Raw genomic sequence first — 19,729 nt, 5'->3', positions numbered from 1 at the left:
AATGCCTTACAAAACGACGGGCTCTCCATTATTCGAATAGAGGTTGAATTGCAGTTCCACGTAAAGGAAATTTTGTGTTGACTAGAAGATAAGATGCTTGGGCAGTTTAAAATGTGTTAAGGGACAAGAAAGGACTAAAATGAGTCAACAAAAGGAAAAAGAAAAAAATGTGGAGGAGTACAATGATGGGGGTGTAAATTTACCATTAATATGTAACACCATTCCATTAATATGTAATTACCATAATACCACTAATATAAGAATACGTCCAAGTTCCAATTGTGGTGAGCTGGACTCTTTCTAGCTCCAGTTTGACCAAAGGGCAATGCAGCAGAATCAAATAACGAGATGGGGTCAGTCAGATGCTATGTAGCCCAGGCCCCAGGCACAGAAACTGGTCTTAACCAGACAGTCTAGCTGGGTTTTATCAACAGGACGCTAGGAAGGCCCACAACAAAACCGGACTGAACAGGCCAGATCCTAGATAGAGGGCAAAATAGACTAAAGGCTGTCCTGGCCTTGATTTCTGTCTGAGTTTGTTTCAGAAGTACTAGAGTTGGCAGAGGTGCTTTGCAGCTGCATTTTGAGACATACAAGGGTCAACCACTTCCAACTAGCCCTGACTTGACCACAAGAACATGCCCACGCAGATAAAACCTGGACGTGTCCTGGAGTTAATTTTGTTTCATCTCCATGCTTAAATCTCCGCTGGAAGGGGGTCTTTGTACTCTGCTGGCACAATTTTTGCTGGGTTCAAAGGAGTATTAGATTGCACATGGGCTGGCCCTGGAATTCTCCACCCAGGGAATTCTCAGCCCACTCCCTTCAGCCCTAATGACTCGGCTGCCTCTTAACCCTTAAATTCCCTTACTCCCCTCCTTCAGAGAGAAAGTATCTTTGGAGTTTGAGTTCTCCTTCTCCATCCTCTGACCATTGAATAAAGGCCTGTCTTGCTTGCATCAAACTCGGGTTCATCATTGGCAACAGGAACCAGAGCAGGGAGAGCTTCCTGACCCCGCTTCCTGTTCAGCCAGGCTCCAAGACGAGGGCGTTTTGTCTCATTTAGTAACAAGATCACCTAATGTTGAGCCTTCCATTTTTGAAAATCCATTTCCTGGCTCTGTGCCCTCTTACTTAGAGACCAGGAAAAGTGGTCATAGTGGAGAGAGGAGGAGGATTTGTGAAAATAGTTCTGTCAACTACAAATTGGCACTTGCCAAGGGTGCTTGCCATCTACTTCTATAAGCATGAAATCAGGTGCTGCTGACCTTCAAGCCCCCTAAAGGGAGTTCAGGGTGGAGAGCAGAAATGAGGTAAACTAGGAAAATGGTCAGGACAGGTCTTCAGATAGTTAGATGTTCTCCAGCCCAGATTTAAGAGCCCAGTTCTAGTATCTCCTCATATCTAAAAAAGCATCAAAACCTTTCATGGCGACAGCTGCTCCTCATGACTAGCAACGGCTTCACAAAACCAGCAGAAATCTTCTGGAAAAATATGTGCCTGAATGAATGTATTTCCACTTCACCAAAAATCACAGATACACTGAACTCCACCCCCAACCCCCACCCCTTCTTTGGAGCAGTTTCTCAGAGCTCTCTGAGGTACTGTCTCCTGGGCTGCAGTCTTCATTGTGCCCCCCAAAAAACTTAACTTGAGACTCTCACACTGTGCATTTATTTTTAAGTTGACATTCTTTGCAACAAGTTGCTGTGATTCTCTCTCAATTCCCACTCTCCCAAAGGGATGAAGTTTAGGGGTGTTACTTCCTTCAACTCAGCATGGTAGGGAGGATGATGGGCCAGCCCTCAAGTTTATAGACAGAAGGACTGATGCCTGAGAAAGCTAAACCTGAGAAAAGCTAAACCTGCAAAGACTGGCCTCCAGTTGTCTGTGCGTGCGTGCTCAGTTGCTTCAATCATGTCCTACTCTTTCTGACGCAATGGACCATAGCCCTCCAGACTGCTCTGTCCGTGAGATTCTCCAGGTAAGACTATTGGAGTGGGTTACCATGCTCTCCTCCAGGGGATCTTCCGGACCCAGGGATCGAACCCACATCTCCTGCAATGCAGGTGGATTCTTTACTGCTGAGCCAAAAGGGTCTGCTGCTGCTAAGTCGCTTCAGTCGTGTCCGAGTCTGTGCAACCCCATAGACGGCAGCCCACCAGGCTTCCCCGTCCCTGGGATTCTCCAGGCAAGAACACTGGAGTGGGTTGCCATTTCCTTCTCCAATGCGTGAAAATAAAAAGTGAAAGTGAAGTCGCTCAGTCGTGTCTGACTCTTAGCGATCCCATGGACTGAAGCCTACCAGGCTCTGCTGGCCATGGGATCTTCCAGGCAAGAGTACTGGAGTAGGGTGCCATTGCCTTCTCTCTAGGTTGGTAAATAAAATCCAAAGAAAAACCACTTCATGGGATGCAGTTATTGCTCAGATGCCATCCAATAGTGCCACCTAAAGGAGTGGTGAGATCTTACAGCAGCAAGAATCTGGAGGTAAAAGCGAGATTCTTAGAATTGAAGATGGAGTCACAACTGACTAGAAATAGGTAACTTTATCCCGTAGAGGGTGATACAATTAACATCACCATGAGAAGTAGTTAGAGCTTAAAATTAATCAAGGGTTCATTACATAATTTGGGATTATTGTTCTCATTCACATTTTGCTATGTTAGGTTTTTGTTCCAACCTTGTGTCCCTGGTGGCTCAGATGGTAAAGAATCTACCTGCAGCGCAGCAGACGAGGGTTCGATCCCCGGGTCAGGAAGATCCCCCGGAGAAGGAAATGGGAACCCACTCCAGTATTCTTGCCTGGAAAATCCCATGGGCAGAGGAGCCTGGCGCACTTCAGTCCATGGGGTGGCAAAAAGCCAGACACAACTGAGCCAATAACACACACAGTGTATATTATAAGTGAAAAAATTTCAAAAATGACACATCGTGAAATTTGAAGTGAAGAAGAATTTTTTGGTGAATTTTATGCATATCCTTTCTCTGAGTGTCCAAGCAACATGCATACTAATGAAGATGATAATTCTTCAGAATATAGCTCTGATTCAGACAATGTGAATATTAGACCACAAAAAGACAAAACCCTTAGCGAATGATTCTGATAAAGAGAGTGAAAATGAAGCTCACAGTGCTGAAGAATGCTCCTTTACTTCTATGAAAGAGTGGATTGAAGACAATATTTCACAAAAATTAGACTCCACAGTTGTGTCAGGCATGACTGTTGAATGTAATAACCCGCAAAGTGTTAGTAAGCTAACAGAATTAATTTTTGGCTGGCCAAAAGAAAAATCACCATAGGTGTGCATTTCTGCAAAAATCTCCCAGTCAATAATTAAGAGTGGGCTAAAAAGCCATAGAATTTTCTAACTTTCCATGGAAGGGCAGGGAAAGGTTATTCTGCCATGTAGAATATATTGGGGCAATGGGGGATGAAAAATAAAGACATGTTTTGATGACATCTCTGAAGGGATAGAGTTACAGGATTTAACCAATAATCATTTGGTGGTGGGGGAAGGCTTGCATCAAAAATAGAGTGAAAAATACAAGCACAGTGAAACAGCAGGTCACTTTAAACCAAGGTTCAAAGACAACTCAAATTGCTCATGACAAGTAGCAGTCCTGAGGTTGAAACTCAACTTTCCAGCTCCTGAGTTTTAATACCTAGGCAACATTTCCTGCTTTTTCATACTGTTTATGGAACAACAGACTGGTTCCAAATTGGGAAAGAAGTACCTCAAGGCTGAATATTGTCATATGCGAAATGCTGGGCTAGATGAAGCACAAGCTGGAATCAAGATCGCTGGGAGAAATATCAATAACCTCAGATACGCAGATGACACCACCCTTAAGGCAGAAAGTGAAGAAGAACTAAAGAGCCTCTTGATGAAAATGAGAGAGGAGAGTGAAAAAGTTGGCTTAAAGCTCAACATTCAGAAAACTAAGATCATGGCATCCGGTCCCATCACTTCATGGCAAATAGATGGGGAAACAAGAAACGGTAACAGATTTTATTTTGGGGGGCTCCAAAATCACTGCAGAGTGTGACTGCAGCCATGAAATTAAAAGACTCTTGTTCCCTGGAAGAAAAGCTATGACCAACCTAGATAGCATATTACAAAGCTGAGACAGCATATTACAAAGCTTCGTTACTTTGCCAACGAAGGTCCATCTAGTCAAAGCTATGGTTTTTCCAGTGGTCATGTATGGATGTGAGAGTTGGACTACAAGGAAAGCTGAATGCCGAAGAATTGATGCTTTTGAACCGTGATGTTGGAGAAGACTCTTGAGAGTCCCTTGGACTTCAAGGAGATCCAACCAGTCCATCCGAAAGGAAATCAGTCCTGAATATTCATTGGAAGGGCTGATGCTGAAGCTGAAACTCCAATATTTTGGCTCCCTGATGCAAAGAACTGACTCCTTGGAAAAGACCCTGATGCTGGGAAAGATTGAAGGCAGGAGGAAAAGGGGATGACAGAGGATGAGATGGTTGGATGGCATCACTGACTCGATGGACATGAGTCTGAGCAAGCTCTGGGAGTTGGTGATGGACAGGGAAGGCTGGTGTGCTGCAGTCCATGGGGTTGCAAAGAGTCGGACACGATGGAGTGACTGAATTGAACTGAACTGAACTGCTGAGTCCCCTCTAAGAATATGTTATGCTCCTCAAGGTCTGTCCTGTGTATGGTTTACAGGGATGGTTCACACTTGCCATAGCTCTGAAAGATTGTTTTGTAATTTAAAAAGCTGGTGAGATGCCTCTGAACAACAGAACATAGCCCAAGGCTGCAATTTTGTTTTCTGCATTACAGCATTTTAAAGCTACTAGTGCCCTGTTCTCTAAGATGAAAATAATATATCAGTGGGAGCTAAGTGAAAGAGAACAAGCTGGTCTCCAGGTGGCAGATAGTATATGAAGTCAACAGAAGGAACACTTCCTCTGGTCTATTAATAATTCAAAAGCCCTCTATCCTCAACCCTTCTTTACTCTCCAATTCGTTTTCCTTCTTTTCTTCCTACTTCTTTTCATTTCCTCTTTCCAAATAAATAGCCTCAGCTGACTGCCTGCACTTAGGTAATCAGAACACAATGCAATTAACGACTGTTTACAAGATTCTTGCTAGTATTTTATTTTTACCCTTTATAGTGTTTGGCCTTTAAAAGCAAGTGAATATGGAGACTTTTTTTTTTGGCTGCCTTTCTCTTTGGCATATGGTATTTATGCCTTTAAAACTTTTTTTGTTTCCGTTCCAGAGCATTTCACTGATGAGATTTATCAAAATGCACCTACAAATCAGCCACTGAGAGATTGCCTGAACACTAAGCATTATTAGGAAAATGATCATGCCAAGAAAACGATAACAAAGAGCGGGTTTAGGAAAAAGCCAGACCCCTCGCTCTTTTTAGGAGGGGTTATATATTTCACCCCCAGAAATAATTCATCCAAGTCTGTCACCCTGAATAAAATTAGATTTTTCTTTTAGCCTCAGTAATAGACAATTCCTGGAAGACTGATGCTCAGAAACATTTGGTTAAAAAATTATTTTTACTCAGAAGCTAGATTTGTGATTTTATTTCTAGTGGAGGAAAGGGACCCAAGAATCAGATATGCATCTGCGTACAAAACTGCAGTTCCTCCCTTCCCCAATACTTGGGCCCCTGCATGGTAGGCACTGAATACAAAATATTCAGTGTTGTCAATATCATTTAATTTGATTAAGATAATAGTCATAGTCTCTTCCCTCTTTTTAAGCATAAGTATCAATCACAGTCTTGAGAGTCCCTTGGACAGCAAGAAGATAAATCCAGTCAATCCTAAAGGAAATCAATCCTGAATATTCACTGGAAGGACTGATGCTGAAGCTCCAATACTTTGGCCACCTGGTGTGCAGAGTCGACTCATTGGAAAAGACCCTGATGCTAGGAAAGATCGAAGGCAGGAGAAGGGGACGACAGAGGATGAGATGGATGGATGGCATCCCTGACTCAATGGACATGAGTTTAAGCAAACTCTGGGAGATGGTGAAGGACAGGGAAGCGTGGCTTGCTGCAGTCCATGGGGTTACAGAGTTGGATACAACTTAGGGACTGACCAACAATCAATCAGACGTTAAAGTATACGGTTGGCCATAATCTTTGTTTGGATTTTTTCATAACATCTATGGGAAAACCTGAACAAATTTTCTGGCCAAACCAAAGCAAGCAAGAAAGAAAGAACAGCCATGTATGAGGGAATTTTCCTCATTCATTTACTACTTTCTTTCAGTGTATTTCTTTAATATTTAGTCCTACTGAACTATTATAAACCTACTCATTTTGTAAAAACATGGTCAAGCCTTGGTATATCTTGCTAGTGGCTGTCTTACCAAGGAGTTTAGTTCGCTATAGGATGCAGATGGTGGTCTGTAGGTGAGCCCACCAAACTCTGCCACAGCCAGCGGTGACGATGCTTGTGCTAGGCTGGGCTGGGCTGGGCTAAAAGTGTGAAGTGAAGTGAAAGTGTTAGTCGCTCAGTGACGTCCATTCTTTCCCCATGGACTATAGTCCACCAGGCTCCTCTGTCCACGTGATTCTCCAGGCAGGAATACTGGAGTGGGTTGCCATTCCCTTCTCCAGAGGATCTTCCTGACCCAGGGACTGAACCCAGGTCTCCTGCATTTCAGGCAGATTCTTTACTGTCTGAGCCACCTGAGAAGCCCTAAGGTCACCATCATACCTGCCGCCAGAGACCCCCAGCCCTAGCCCCTCTCCCAGGCTACCTTCCAGACCAACTGTCTGTGCCGTCTCACTGTGACTAAATCTGACCTCCCTTCAAACTGGCTCTCTTCCTAATTTTTATAATTTTTAGAGGCAGTGCTATGCAGTAAAAAGAGTTGAAATAATGAAAAAGTGGGACTGAATCCAAGCTCTACATTTATTGTTTGATATGGGGCCAATGTTATCCTCCCAGGAGGTTTATTTTCCTCCTCTGTAAAATGTCAGGGAAAACGATCCCTGGAGTGGAGGATTGTGGGGGTTTAACAGGATAACATTCCTAAGGGCCTATCTTGGTGCCTGGGACAACACAGAAGCTAAATCCTCATGCACTTCCTCCCTTTTCCCTCTCTGGGAGTGATACTGCCATTGCCTACCGCATCCAGGTTGGATGTGTTGATAGCAGTTCTATCCCTCTCCTTTACCCAAGTAATATCCAATTACTTGAATAAACTATATCCTTTATCCAAGAAATTCAATATTCAAACTAGCAAGAACCTTAGAAATCATAGCCATCTCATTTCTTGACACTACATAGAGACATAGGGAACCAATGACCCTAGCAATTCGACTTCTGTGTCAATTTCTTAACAATCCTTTGGTGGTGGTATTTGTTACTTGACACTTGGTGATCAGAAAAATAAACCCCATCAAAAAAACAGGGCAGAAGACCTAAACAGACATTTCTCCAAAGAAGACATACAAATAGCCAATAAACACATGAAAAGATGCTCAACATTGCTCATTAATAGAGAAATGCAAATCAAAACTATAATGAAGTATCACCTCACACTAATCAGAATGGCCATCATCAAAAAAATCTACAAACAATAAATGCTGGAGAGGATGTGAATAAAAGGGGACCCTCTTGCATTGTTGGTAGGAATGTAAACTGATATAGCCATTATGGAAAACAGTATGGTGATTTCTTAAAAAACTAGGAATAGATCTACTATACGTCCATGCTTCATTGGTTCAGTTGTGCCCTGCATATACCCTGAGAAAACCACAATTCTAAAAGACACATATACGCCAATGTTTATTGCAGCAATAGTTACAGTAGCCAAGACATAGAAGCAACCTAGATGTCCATCGACAGATGAATGGATAGAGTCGTGGCACAATTAAACAATGGAATATTACTCAGTCATAAACGGGGACAGGTTTGAGTCAGTTGTAGTGAGGCAGATGAACCTAGAACCTCTTATACAGAGTGAAGTAAATCAGAAAGAAAGAAACAAGTATTGTATATTAACACATGCACATGGAATCTAGAAAATGGTACTGATGAACCTAGCAAAGAACAGGCTTAACGGACACAGCAGGGGAAGGCGAGGGTCAGAAGAACTGAGAAAGTATCGTTAACATATATACACTATTATGTGAGTAAGAATTCCTTGACAAGCTCATCAAATGAATTTACCATTCAATTATTTGTGTTTTACTACTAAAAATAAACTTTGTATATGATCAAAAAAACAAAGCAAAACAAAACATATATACACTATTATGTGTAAAATAGATAGTGGGAAGTTGCTAAATAACACAGGGAGCCCAGCCTGGCATTCTGTGATGACCTAGAGGGGTGTGTTGCATGGAGTGGGGGAGGCTGAGGAGGGCAGGAAGATAAATATACATATACACATACACACACATATATATATACATACACACACATATACACATATTTAATTATGATTGATTCCTGTTGGCTAGCAGGAACAACACAAAATTGTAAAGCAATTGTCTACCAATTAAAAAAATAAATGAAAAATTTAAAAAGATAATTCCAAAGAAAATAATATCAATTTTGAAAAGCTTAAAAACTGACTAGTTAATAACAATAGTGTGTATAGCCTCAGAAGTACTTACATCATGTTTATATATGCTAGAGTTCTTTCGAGTGGTTTATAGTAGAAAGTCCTAAGGGAATCACTCTGCCAAGCAAAATAAGAACTAGATATGTTCTCACGTGTGTTCTTATACCACACCTGTTCTTCCTTTCCTGTTCCACGCTGAACACCCATGCACAACCCAGACCTCCAGTGTGATAACTTTACCCTCTTCCCCATCTCATGTTCCATGTATGAAAATAAATAAATCATCTGCAGTCAACACATCATATATGTGAAGACAAGAAAAATATAAATTATGTGAAGTGTTAAGGTATAAATAATTAAATACTTTAAAAAATCAGAAGATTTGATTTCTTTAATTTTCATAGCTGCTGAATATATGTATCATTCAGAGTTTTCTCAGGAATCAAACTAGAGCCAGAAAAGAAAAAAAGACCCTAGATCTAGTGAGAGCCTTATTGTGCTGAAATCTACAATTTGGAAGAGCAACATAGGGAAAGTTTCAGAAGAGGTGACCTTCAGACTTGAATGTTTTGCTCCCTAGCCCAGTGAGCTGACTAGATTCCAGGAGGGTCAAGCAAATGGGGGAAGAAACCCACCACCACCTAGCAGTCCAGCGGATTACCTCTGAAAGGCGAAGGCATGCTCCCCACAGAACAGGACGGCGGCGACAAGGACTCCCAAGCTATAAAGCTTCATCCCCACAGCAATTCGCTATAAAACCAAACTCTCCGAAGAGAAGGGTCCAAATAGCTGGTTACACAAGAGCCTTCTTTACACACTGGTTAAACTGTAATGGCCTGCTCCCTCTCGTTTCTGTGATCAATTGACTTCACTTCCATTTCCACCCTGAAAGAGAAAGTACGCTGAGTTGTTATTCTCAGTGTAAGCTACCTAGAAAGTATTTAACTCTTCAAGGGAGATGAGCCAAGAATACAAAGACAGTAATACGGCAGAAACGTGTCTGGTTTGTTGAAGAACCATAGCCTTAGAGTATTGATCCCTGGATCACAGCCCATGCTGAGGGAGGCCCCCTGTGGAGTACTAATGAGCTCCTCCCTTGCCTTTGTCTTTTTCAATATGTTCCACCTAGGCAAAAATATCGAAGGTGAGTTTTTCAAATTTATGACTGAGAAGAAGCACCTGTATGGAAGGTTATAGTATCTCCCTTTGGAGATCCACGTCCTTTCATGTTTTTAAAGTGTGTGAGCGTGAAAGTCGCTCAGTCGTGTCTGACTCTTTGCGACCCCCTGGACTATACAGTCTGTGGAATTCTCCAGGCCAGAATACTGGAGTGGATCCTTCTCCAGGGGATCTTCCCAACTCAGGGATCGAACCCAACTCTCCCGCATTGCAGGCAGATTCTTTACCAGCTGAGCCGCCAAGGAAGCCCCCAAACCATCATCTTTGTCTTGGTATGCTGAGTTCTGGGTTCATTTTTAGCATTATCTTCAAATACAATAATCCATTCTCTGTGTCTTGTTTAGATTCATACTCAATTGCGGTGGGTTTTGTTTAAGTCAATAGCTATGTAAATATTCTCCAAGTTTTGCAGCTGGCTCTTTTTCACATTCATCCATGTTGTATTCTTGCCTGGAGAATCCCATGGACACAGGAGCCTGGTGGGCTACAGTCCACGGGGTTGCAAAGAGTCGGACACAACTGAGCGACTTCACACACACACTCATGTTGTTTTTACATCTGTGTTTTTTTTTCTTTTTTTTTAATTTTTATTTTTGCTTTATTTTACTTTACAATACTGTATTGGTTTTGCCATACACTGACATGAATCCGCCACGGGTGTACATGAGTTCCCAAACATGAACCCTCCTCCCACCTCCCACCCCATATCATCTCTCTGGATCATCCCCGTGCACCAGCCCCAAGCATCCTGTATCCTGCATCGAACATAGATTGGCGATTCATTTCTTACATGATAGTATACATGTTTCAATGCCATTCTCCCACATCATCCCACCCTCTCCCAAAGTATCACTTAAAATATTTTATTGTTCAATAACCAGGTCATGGAAGCAACCTAAATGTCCGTCAACAGAGGAATGAATAAAGAAGCTGTCGTGTACATACACACCACAGAGTATTACACAGCCATAAAAAGGAATGAGACTGCGCCATTTGCAGAGATGTGGGTGAACCTAGAGTCATACAGGGTGAAGTCAGACAGAAAGAGGAAGACAAATATCATACATTAAAACATATATGTGGAATCTAGAAAAATGGTATAGATTAACTTACTTGTAAAGTGACACAGACGTACAGTACAAACGGATGGATACCAAGGGGGAAGGAGGGACAGGGTGGATGGATTGGGACTGGCATATACTCACTATTGATACTGTGTATGAAACATAAATTTAAAAAGTAATGAGATAACTGATGAGGACTGTGTAGCGCAGGGAACTCTACTCGGTGCTCCGTGGTGACCAAAATGGGAGGGAAATCCAAGGAAGAGGGGCGATATGTACATGTGTGGCTGGCTCACTTTGCTGTACAGCAGACACTGACGCAACATTGTAAAGCAACTATATCCTAATGAAAAATATTTCATTGTTTGATTTTTTATGAATACTGTTTCTTCAGAGCTCTTGCTGAGAATCCTCAGAATACTTATTTTAAAGTCCTTGCCAGGCTGCTCTAGAAGTTTAATTGATTTGGGGTGATTTTATGCTCTGGGCTTTGGTTTTATTGGCTGCCTCCCTTAGCATTTGATTTCTTCTGTGTTTTGGAACCTGGGTTTCTAAACTCATTTGGAAGCCTTTTGTTTTCTTTTTTCTGTCTTTCTTTCTCTTTGCTCACTCCTCTCTGCTTTGCACAAGTCTTCAAGAGCCACTGGGCTTCCAAAGGTCTCACAGCAGTTTTCAGAGTTTCTATGCAATGGCACCCCACTCCAGTACTCTTGCCTGGAAAATCCCATGGACGGAGGAGCCTGGTAGGCTGCAGTCCATGGGGTCACTAAGAGTCGGACACGACTGAGCAAATTCACTTTGACTTTTCACTTTCATACATTGGAGAAGGAAATGGGAACCCACTCCAGTGTTCTTGCCTGGAGAATCCCAGGGATGGAGGAACCTGCTGGGCTGCCGTCTGTGGGGTCGCACAGAGTCGGACACGACTGGAGCGATTTAGCAGCAGCAGCAGCAGAACATGGTAACACTGTGACCTTCAAAGATCCAGTAATCAGTCAGGTGACATGACTTAGTCACTGGCTTATTTACTCCTGTCTAGTTATTCTTTTGTCTCCTAGAGACCAGCAGCTGTTATAAACCGTCCTAGACAGCAGTGGGCAATGTCTTTTAAAAATTGGGGTACATACAATGAAATACAGATATTAAGTATATAGTTAGAGCTTCCAAAAAACACGTACACTTGAGTAACCCACACTTCTGTCTGGTATAGAAAATTTTCATCACTTCAGAAAAATTTTGCATATTCCTTCCAATGAATTACTACCCCCCCACCACCACTGCAACAATAGCTGCTCTGATTGTATAACACAGATTAATTTTGCCTGATCTAGAACTTCACAGAATCATATGTTGTCCTAGTTTCTTTGGGCTACTAAAAAACAAAAAAATACCATGGACTGGGTGGCTTAAACAATAAACACTATTTCTCACAGTTCTGGAGAGTGGGAATCCAAGATCAAGGCACAGATTCAATGTCTGATGAGGACCTGCTTCCTGGGCCCCTTCTTGCTGTATCCTTCTGCAGTAGAAAGAAAGATGGAGAGCTCTCTGGGGTCTCTTTTATAAGGGCACTTAAAAAAAGGCAATGGCACCCCACTCCAATACTCTTGCCTGGAAAATCCATGGACAGAGAAGCTGGGGGCGGGGGGGGGGGGGCACTTCATGGGGGGGGGGGGGGGGGGGGGGGGGGGGGGGTGACAGAGTGGACGACTGGCGACTTAGCACAGCCCCCATCATCCCTCATCATGACTATCTCTCCTGCCCCCGCAAATACCATCACACTGGGCTAGGTCACAAGTAGATGAGGCCTGGGGCAGGAACAAGCTCAGTACATCATGTGGATGTCGACTGGTAAACCTTCACTCAGATTTAAAAAATTCTTTCATGTTGCTGCATGTGCGAGCAATTCGTTGCTATTTATTGCTGAGTAATACAACACTGCTTATCCATTTTCCTACTAATGAACATCTGAGATGTTTTCAGCTGGGGACTACTATGGATAGAGTTGCTATGAATATACTTGTACAGAGCCTTTTTGATGGACTAATGTTTTTGTTTCTCTTGCATAAATATCTGGGAAGGGAATTGCTAGGTCAGAGATGCTTAGTTTTATAAGAAACTCCAGTGTCTTTTTTCAAGGTGGTTGTATCATTTTACATGCCCCCTCAACCATTAGCCACCCACTGCAGTACTCTTGCCTGGAAAATCCCATGGACGGAGGAGCCTGGTAGGCTGCAGTCCACGGGGTCGCTAAGAGTCAGACACAACTGAGCGAATTCACTTTCACTTTTCACTTTCATGCATTGGAGAAGGAAATGGCAACCCACTCCAGTGTTCTTGCCTGGAGAATCCCAGGGACGGAGGAGCCTGGTGGGCTGCCGTTTATGGGGTCGCACAGAATTGGACACGACTGACGTGACTTAGCAGCAGCAGCAGCAACTCTTAAATATATTGCATGAAGAGCAAGAGAGACAGACAGAAAGAGAGAAAGTGAAACACAATAGCTTGATCAGGAGGACTCTATCCACCCTAGCTCACAAGACAATCTCTTAGCTTCTTAAAGGTGCAGTTTCCCCTTCAGAAAAATGAGGTTAATGATAAAATATCTCTGAGAACTATTGTGGAATTGAGGTATCTCATCTGAAAGTGACTGGCAAAACAGGTGTTCAGTATGTCCCATTCATCAAGAAAAAGGTAAGTCAGGAAGGCAGCTGATAGGGGCCAAAGTGTTCTCTGCCCAGAGCCTGATCTAGGTCATGGTGACCTTGGGGACAACTGTCCTCGCCTTCTGCCGCTCCCAAAGAGAGGATGAAACACAGCCCCAGAAGCCAATCTGGTCCTGGGGGACTGATTTCAATGAATCACGCCCCCTGGGGCCCAGCTAATTTGTATATTTACTCTTGAGCCAATTTGGAACACTAGATGGCAAAAACGATACAGCAAGTGTTTCTTCAAGAGCTGTAAACTTCTGTTTCTGGGGCTTCCCTAGAGGCTCAGTGGTAGAAAATCCACCTGCCAATGCAGGAGATGAAAGAGATGCAGGTTTGATCCCTGGGTCAGGAAGGTCTCTGGAGTAGGGAATGGCCACCCACTCCAGTATGCTCGCCCGGAGAATCCCACTGACAGAGGAGCCTGGAGGGCTACAGTCCATGGGGTAGTAAGGAGTTGGACATGACTGAATGACGACAATAACACCACAATCCAGCCTGGCCTGGATTTGGATATGCAGCTCAGGCGTCCTGTTAGGTAATCACTGAGAGAGTCAATTAATTTCACGGCATTTTATCATGAGTCCAGGTGTAGCTCAATTTACAAGTTTTCCTTTCAAAATCATTCAGCCATTAAAGCTGCATAATCTTGGGAGGTTTGGAAGACACATAATTGATAAATGTTTTTTTCCCTCCACACACTCTCTCTCATGTTTATTCATGCAGAGCGAAGGTTTTATAATTTACACAAAGGGCTGGTGTATCCAGCCCCCTGTGTTTCTGAAGGGGAGAAAATATGATGCCATTCAGGAGCCACTGAAGAAGGAGATTTGAGGCTTGAAGGCAGGGAACTCCATCCCAGGTTCTGATGCTTTGGCTGCAAATACTGAGTTGGGGACTTGTGGCACCAGGAGTGTTAGTAGGTACCCAAATAGGTAAATGCTTGTTGGCTGGATGGTTAAATTGTGAAGAAAGCAGGGATTGTCTTTAAAACACTTTCCTTCTCTCATTCCCTGTTTCTAACCATTGCTCCTTTTTATTGGTCTCTCTGCTTTTTAATTGCAGCCATGAAATTAAAAGACACTTACTCCTTGGAAGAAAAGTTAGGAACAACCTAGATAGCATATTCAAAAGCAGAGACATTACTTTGCCGACTAAGGTCCCTCTAGTCAAGGCTATGGTTTTTCCTGTGGTCATGTATGGATGTGAGAGTTGGACTGTGAAGAAGGCTGAGCACCGAAGAACTGATGCTTTTGAACTGTGATGTTGGAGAAGACTCTTGAGCGTCCCTTGGCCTGCAAGGAGATCCAACCAGTCCTTTCTGAAGGAGATCAGCCCTGGGATTTCTTTGGAAGGACTGATGCTAAAGCTGAAACTCCAGTACTTTGGCCACCTCATGGGAAGAGTTGACTCATTGGAAAAGACTCTGATGCTGGGAGGGATTGGGGGCAGGTGGAGAAGGGGACAACAGAGGATGAGATGGCTGGATGGCATCACTGACTCAATGGACGCGAGTCTGAGTGAACTCCAGGAGTTTGTGATGGACAGGAAGGCCTGGCGTACTGCGATTCATGGGGTCGCAAAGAGTCAGACTCAACTGAGCGACTGAACTGAACTGCTTTTTAAAGATGCTGTAGCCCATCAGTTCTCAAACTTGACTGCCAATAAAAGCCATCTGGACATCTTTTAAATATACAGCTGCCCTGCCTGCCCATCAGATCAATTATATCAGATCCTCAGAGGGCAGGGCATAAACGCCAGCAGCTTATAAATCTCCCAAGACGATTCCATTGTGCAGCCAGGGCGTCAAACAACTGGGCTGGACCAGTGCTTCTCTAGGGGTGGCCTGTGAGTCCCCTAATCTCTGAGGATATTTGGGGAAAATGCAGAGTCCAGGGCCCACCAGCCCTCTAAGCACTGAATCTCATGGTGGGATCTGAAACACTTGCTTTAAAACTCTCCAGGTGATTCTCAAGCATCCTTGAGTCTGATAATCAGCCCTAGTCCTTGCACTAGTCCATCTGTTGCTGTTGTTTGATGTGGACCATTTTTAAAGTCTTAATTAAATTTGTTACAATATTGCTCTGCTTTATGTTTTGTTTTTTTTGGTCACAAGGCAGGTGGGATCTTAGTTCCCTGACCAGGGATTGAACCTGCACCCCCTGCCTTAGAAGGTGAAGTCCTAACCACTAGACCACCAGGGAAGTCCCAGTCCATCTCGTTCTCATGAATAAGGCTCTCTAGTCTTTCAGTTCCTCAAAAGTAACCAGCTTCTTCCATCCGCTGGACCTTTGCATATTATACCTGTTCAGTCGGAAGGCACTTTGCTCTCTCTTTGCCGGTAGGAAACTGGCAAAGATATCAGTGATGGAGCTATCTCTCCAGAAAGTCACTGTAAAGTGTGGGTTTTGGAGGAGAAAAGAGTAGGCACTGAAGGGCCACGGTCCCCTCCCTTGGGGTCAGTTAAGTTTACTAAGTCACCCAACTGGCACTGGACGTCATAGAGAGATTGCTACAGAGATGGTGGGAGAAAAGTCAGCAGGCTTGATGCGGGTATGGAAGGAACATTACATACAAGGGTAAGGAAGGAGAAAAGACTTAAGTGACGTGGGTGGGATGGGTGGGATCCCAAGTGGGTGGAATGCAATGAAGCGGCAGCTCTGGGCAGCCGGTAAGAGAAGCTCTTCCAAGAGACACCTTAAGGGCACCCTGAGGCCTGGGGGTGGGTGTCACCAAGAAGAGGGACAGCAAAAGGCAAGGCTGAGCGATGGGGGTATACCCAGATGGAGGGCAGAACCACATCGGCTACCTCACATGGACAACGACGATGGGAAAATGTTGGGGGAGGGCTATTTTAATCTCTCAAATCTAGTGTAATTGGGAAAGGATGATTTAACATTGGTTACAATCTAGCTGCCTATCAGCTGTAGATCTTTTAGGAAGGCTTCTACTCTTAGGACTTCCCAGGTGGTCCAGTGGCTAAGTAAGACTCTGTGTTCCCAGAGAAGGGGGCCAAGGTTTGATCTCTGGTCAGAGGACTAGATCCTGCATGCTGCAACCAAGAGATCCATGCTAAGTCACTTTAGTCTTGTCTGACTCTTTGCTGTGAACAGCAGCCCTCCAGGCTCCTCTGTCCACAGAGATTTTCCAGGCAACAACACTGGAGTGGGTTGCATGCCCTCCTCCAGGGGATCTTCCTGACCCAGAGATGGAACCTGCATCTCTTATGTCTCCTGTACTGGCAGGCATATTCTTTACCACTGATGCCACCTGGGCAGTCCAATAAATCCCACATGTGGCAATGAAGATCCCACGTGCTGCAAGACCCAGCACAGCCAAATAAATAAATATAGATAAATAGATATTCAAAACGAGAAGACATCTCTTTCATGACAGTGTTTCTCAAACTTTAATGAGAAAACCCATGGGTTAACTGGGAATCTTATTAAACTGATCATGATACATTAGGTCTGGGGTGGGGATGAGATTCTGTCATTCTAACCTGCTTTTCGCTTTCACTTTTCACTTTCATGCATTGGAGAAGGAAATGGCAACCCACTCCAGTGTTCTTGCCTGGAGAATCCCAGGGACGGGGGAGCCTGGTGGGCTGCCGTCTATGGGGTCGCAGAGAGTCGGACATGACTGAAGGGACTTAGCAGCAGCAGCAACAGCAACCTGCTTTTGGGTGCCCCTGGCCTGAGCCTCAAACTTGGAGCAAGGAGGTTTGAACATTCTGACTCTTAACAGTGGGCCCCTGGTCTAGCCCAGCCCAACAATGCTGCCAGCCAGATCATTCACTCTTATGCTGTATTGCACAGAACTTTAGAATTAAATATTTGCATACATTTATAATCCTCTAAAAAGTTATTATTCCAAAAATTATATACAGTAACTCTTTATTAACCAAAATACTTATTTAAATGGCACCCCACTCCAGTACTCTTGCCTGGAAAATCCCATGGATGGAGGAACCTGGAAGGCTGCAGTCCATGGGGTCACTGAGGGTCGGACACGACTGAGCGACTTCACTTTCACTTTTCACTTTCATGCATTGGAGAAGGAAATGGCAACCCACTCCTGTGTTCTTGCCTGGAGAATCCCAGGGACGGGGGAGCCTGGTGGGCTGCCATCTATGGGGTCGCAACAGAGTCGAACACAACTGAAGTGACTTAGCTGCAGCTTAGCAGCCCCATTTTTTACATGCCTATTAATATTGGGTTGGCCAAGAAGTTCATTTAGGTTTTTCTGTGAGATGGTATGGAAAAACCTGAATGAACTCTTTGATCAACCCAATATAAAAATCCCTGCCATTTTCCCAACCTGTCCCTGAGTTGTTACAGGTGAGATCGTGGGTACTGACTGGTTTATCTGTGTTTTTATGCTGGACCTAACGTGGATTACTAAGTATATGTAGACATTAGACATGAGAAAACATTTACACAATTTTCTTTTTCCTGTTTTTTGGTCACCCACGCACAGCCTCAGTTGGTAAACTCTGTCTTACAAAAAATGGGGAGAGAGGACATTGTGGAAACAGTGGTCCTTGGCAGCTGAGAGTTTAATTATTGGAATTTTATTAGGAAACTGTCAGAGGAACTAGATTTCACAAGAGGCTCAGTCAGGACCGCTGACTTGTGCGGAGCATCAGCTCCGCTTATGGGATCACGGGCTGGCAGAGACGTACCATGTCCAACTCCCTAAGCAGCGCCAGCATTTAATCCGAGAGCACTGTACATCTCGGGGGCGGGGGGCAGAGAGCAAGGTTGATGACAGCTCCACAGCTGCTGACTGACGAAAGGGAAGGTAACTGCAGGAGGGTGGGCCTTGGAGCCCCCCAGGTACACCGGGAGTCCAAGGGAATGTCTCCTCTATATTAAGGATCAGCCCAAGGTGGGCTGGTTAAAGGTGGACTGAGTTTCCATACTTTTTACAATCGAAACCACAGCTGTGCCCTATAGTTGTGTCTCACTTTTTTGCAATACCATGGACTGTAGCTGGCCAGGCTCTTCTGTCCATGGAATTCTCCAGGCAAGAATCTAAGTCATGTCTCGTTTTGCGACACCATGGACTGTAGCTGGCCAGGCTCTTCTGTCCATGGAATTCTCCAGGCAAGAATATGGAGGGAGTTGCCATCTCCTTCTCCAGCGGACTTCCCTACCCAGGGATTGAAGCCCTATCTCCTACTTTGGCAGGTGGGCTCTTTACCCCTGAGCCACCTGGGAAGCCCGTATGTGTTTAGGTCGATAAAATCACTAGATTGGCTGCGACTTGAAAAGCTCCTCTAGTCCAGAGCATTGCCTCAGCCAGGCTCGAATGGCATAATTTCCAAACAAACAGGAATCCATCCCCTTCCAAAAACTCTGCCGAAAGGTCTGTTTCGCAACTCCTCTCCCAGTGACTTCTCTCTGCTTGGCATCTCTCACAGTCGGGAAACATTTGTTTACATCTAATACAAATCAATTTTAAAAAGCTAACCAGTTTTCATTAAAAATCTAGTAAGTCCTTGGCACTGTTAGGGACGTGAGCCTGACGGGGCATGGTTCCTGCCCACTTCTCACTAGTTGGAGCTCAACTCTTCTGTAAAATGTTGCTAATCTTTCCTTCAGAAATAATTTCCCCCTGAACCCCCATAGGCTTCCCTGGTAGCCCAGACAGTAAAGAATCTACAATGCAGGAGACCTGAGTTTGATTCCTAGGTGGGGAAGGTCCCCTGAAGAAGGGCATGGCAACCCACTCCAGTATTCTTGCCTGGGGAATCCCAAGGACAGAGGAGCCTGGCAGGCTACAGTCCATGGGGTCACAGAGTCGGACACGACTGAAGCGACTTAGCATACATGCACATAAGCCCCCATACTTCATTTATAAATTTGTTATAGCAGGGATCACATTCTGCTTTTGATTACTTTTTCCCCGTGCATATTATCTCCTTGCTGGATTAACCTGCTTTAGACAGAAAATGGAGACGATGGGAGGGGTTCAAGCCATCCTAGCTCAGGGCTCTTTGTCAAATACTTTGAGAAAACGTCAAAGGAGGATTTAATCGTTACTTCCCAATGTTCAATATCTTTGCCAGAGCAGAAACTTGATTAAGTACCTGTTAAATGAAAATGAACATTCTGAGCACAAGAAGTGGACACAGGCTTCACTGTGGCTTTATTTGCTGTAGCAAAGGATGGAAGCAATAAATATTCATTTATCGGCC

General features: G+C 44.1%; 1 protein-coding gene across 1 annotated transcript in view; it reads right to left on the bottom strand.

The window, feature by feature from the left end:
- CPB2 (carboxypeptidase B2) overlaps positions 1-19,729 on the bottom strand; it is a 70,608-nt gene that overhangs the window by 49,315 nt on the left and 1,564 nt on the right. Inside the window, exon 2 of the mRNA XM_005687437.3 lies at positions 9,238-9,461. Within this exon, the coding sequence (XP_005687494.1) occupies positions 9,238-9,311 (74 nt within the window). The 5' untranslated portion in view covers positions 9,312-9,461. The remainder of the gene's footprint in view (positions 1-9,237; positions 9,462-19,729) is intronic.

The sequence above is a fragment of the Capra hircus genome, chromosome 12 (genome assembly GCF_001704415.2).
Source record: "Capra hircus breed San Clemente chromosome 12, ASM170441v1, whole genome shotgun sequence".
In the NCBI taxonomy this organism is placed as follows: Eukaryota; Metazoa; Chordata; class Mammalia; order Artiodactyla; family Bovidae; genus Capra; species Capra hircus.
This window is presented reverse-complemented; position numbering and strand designations above follow the sequence as displayed.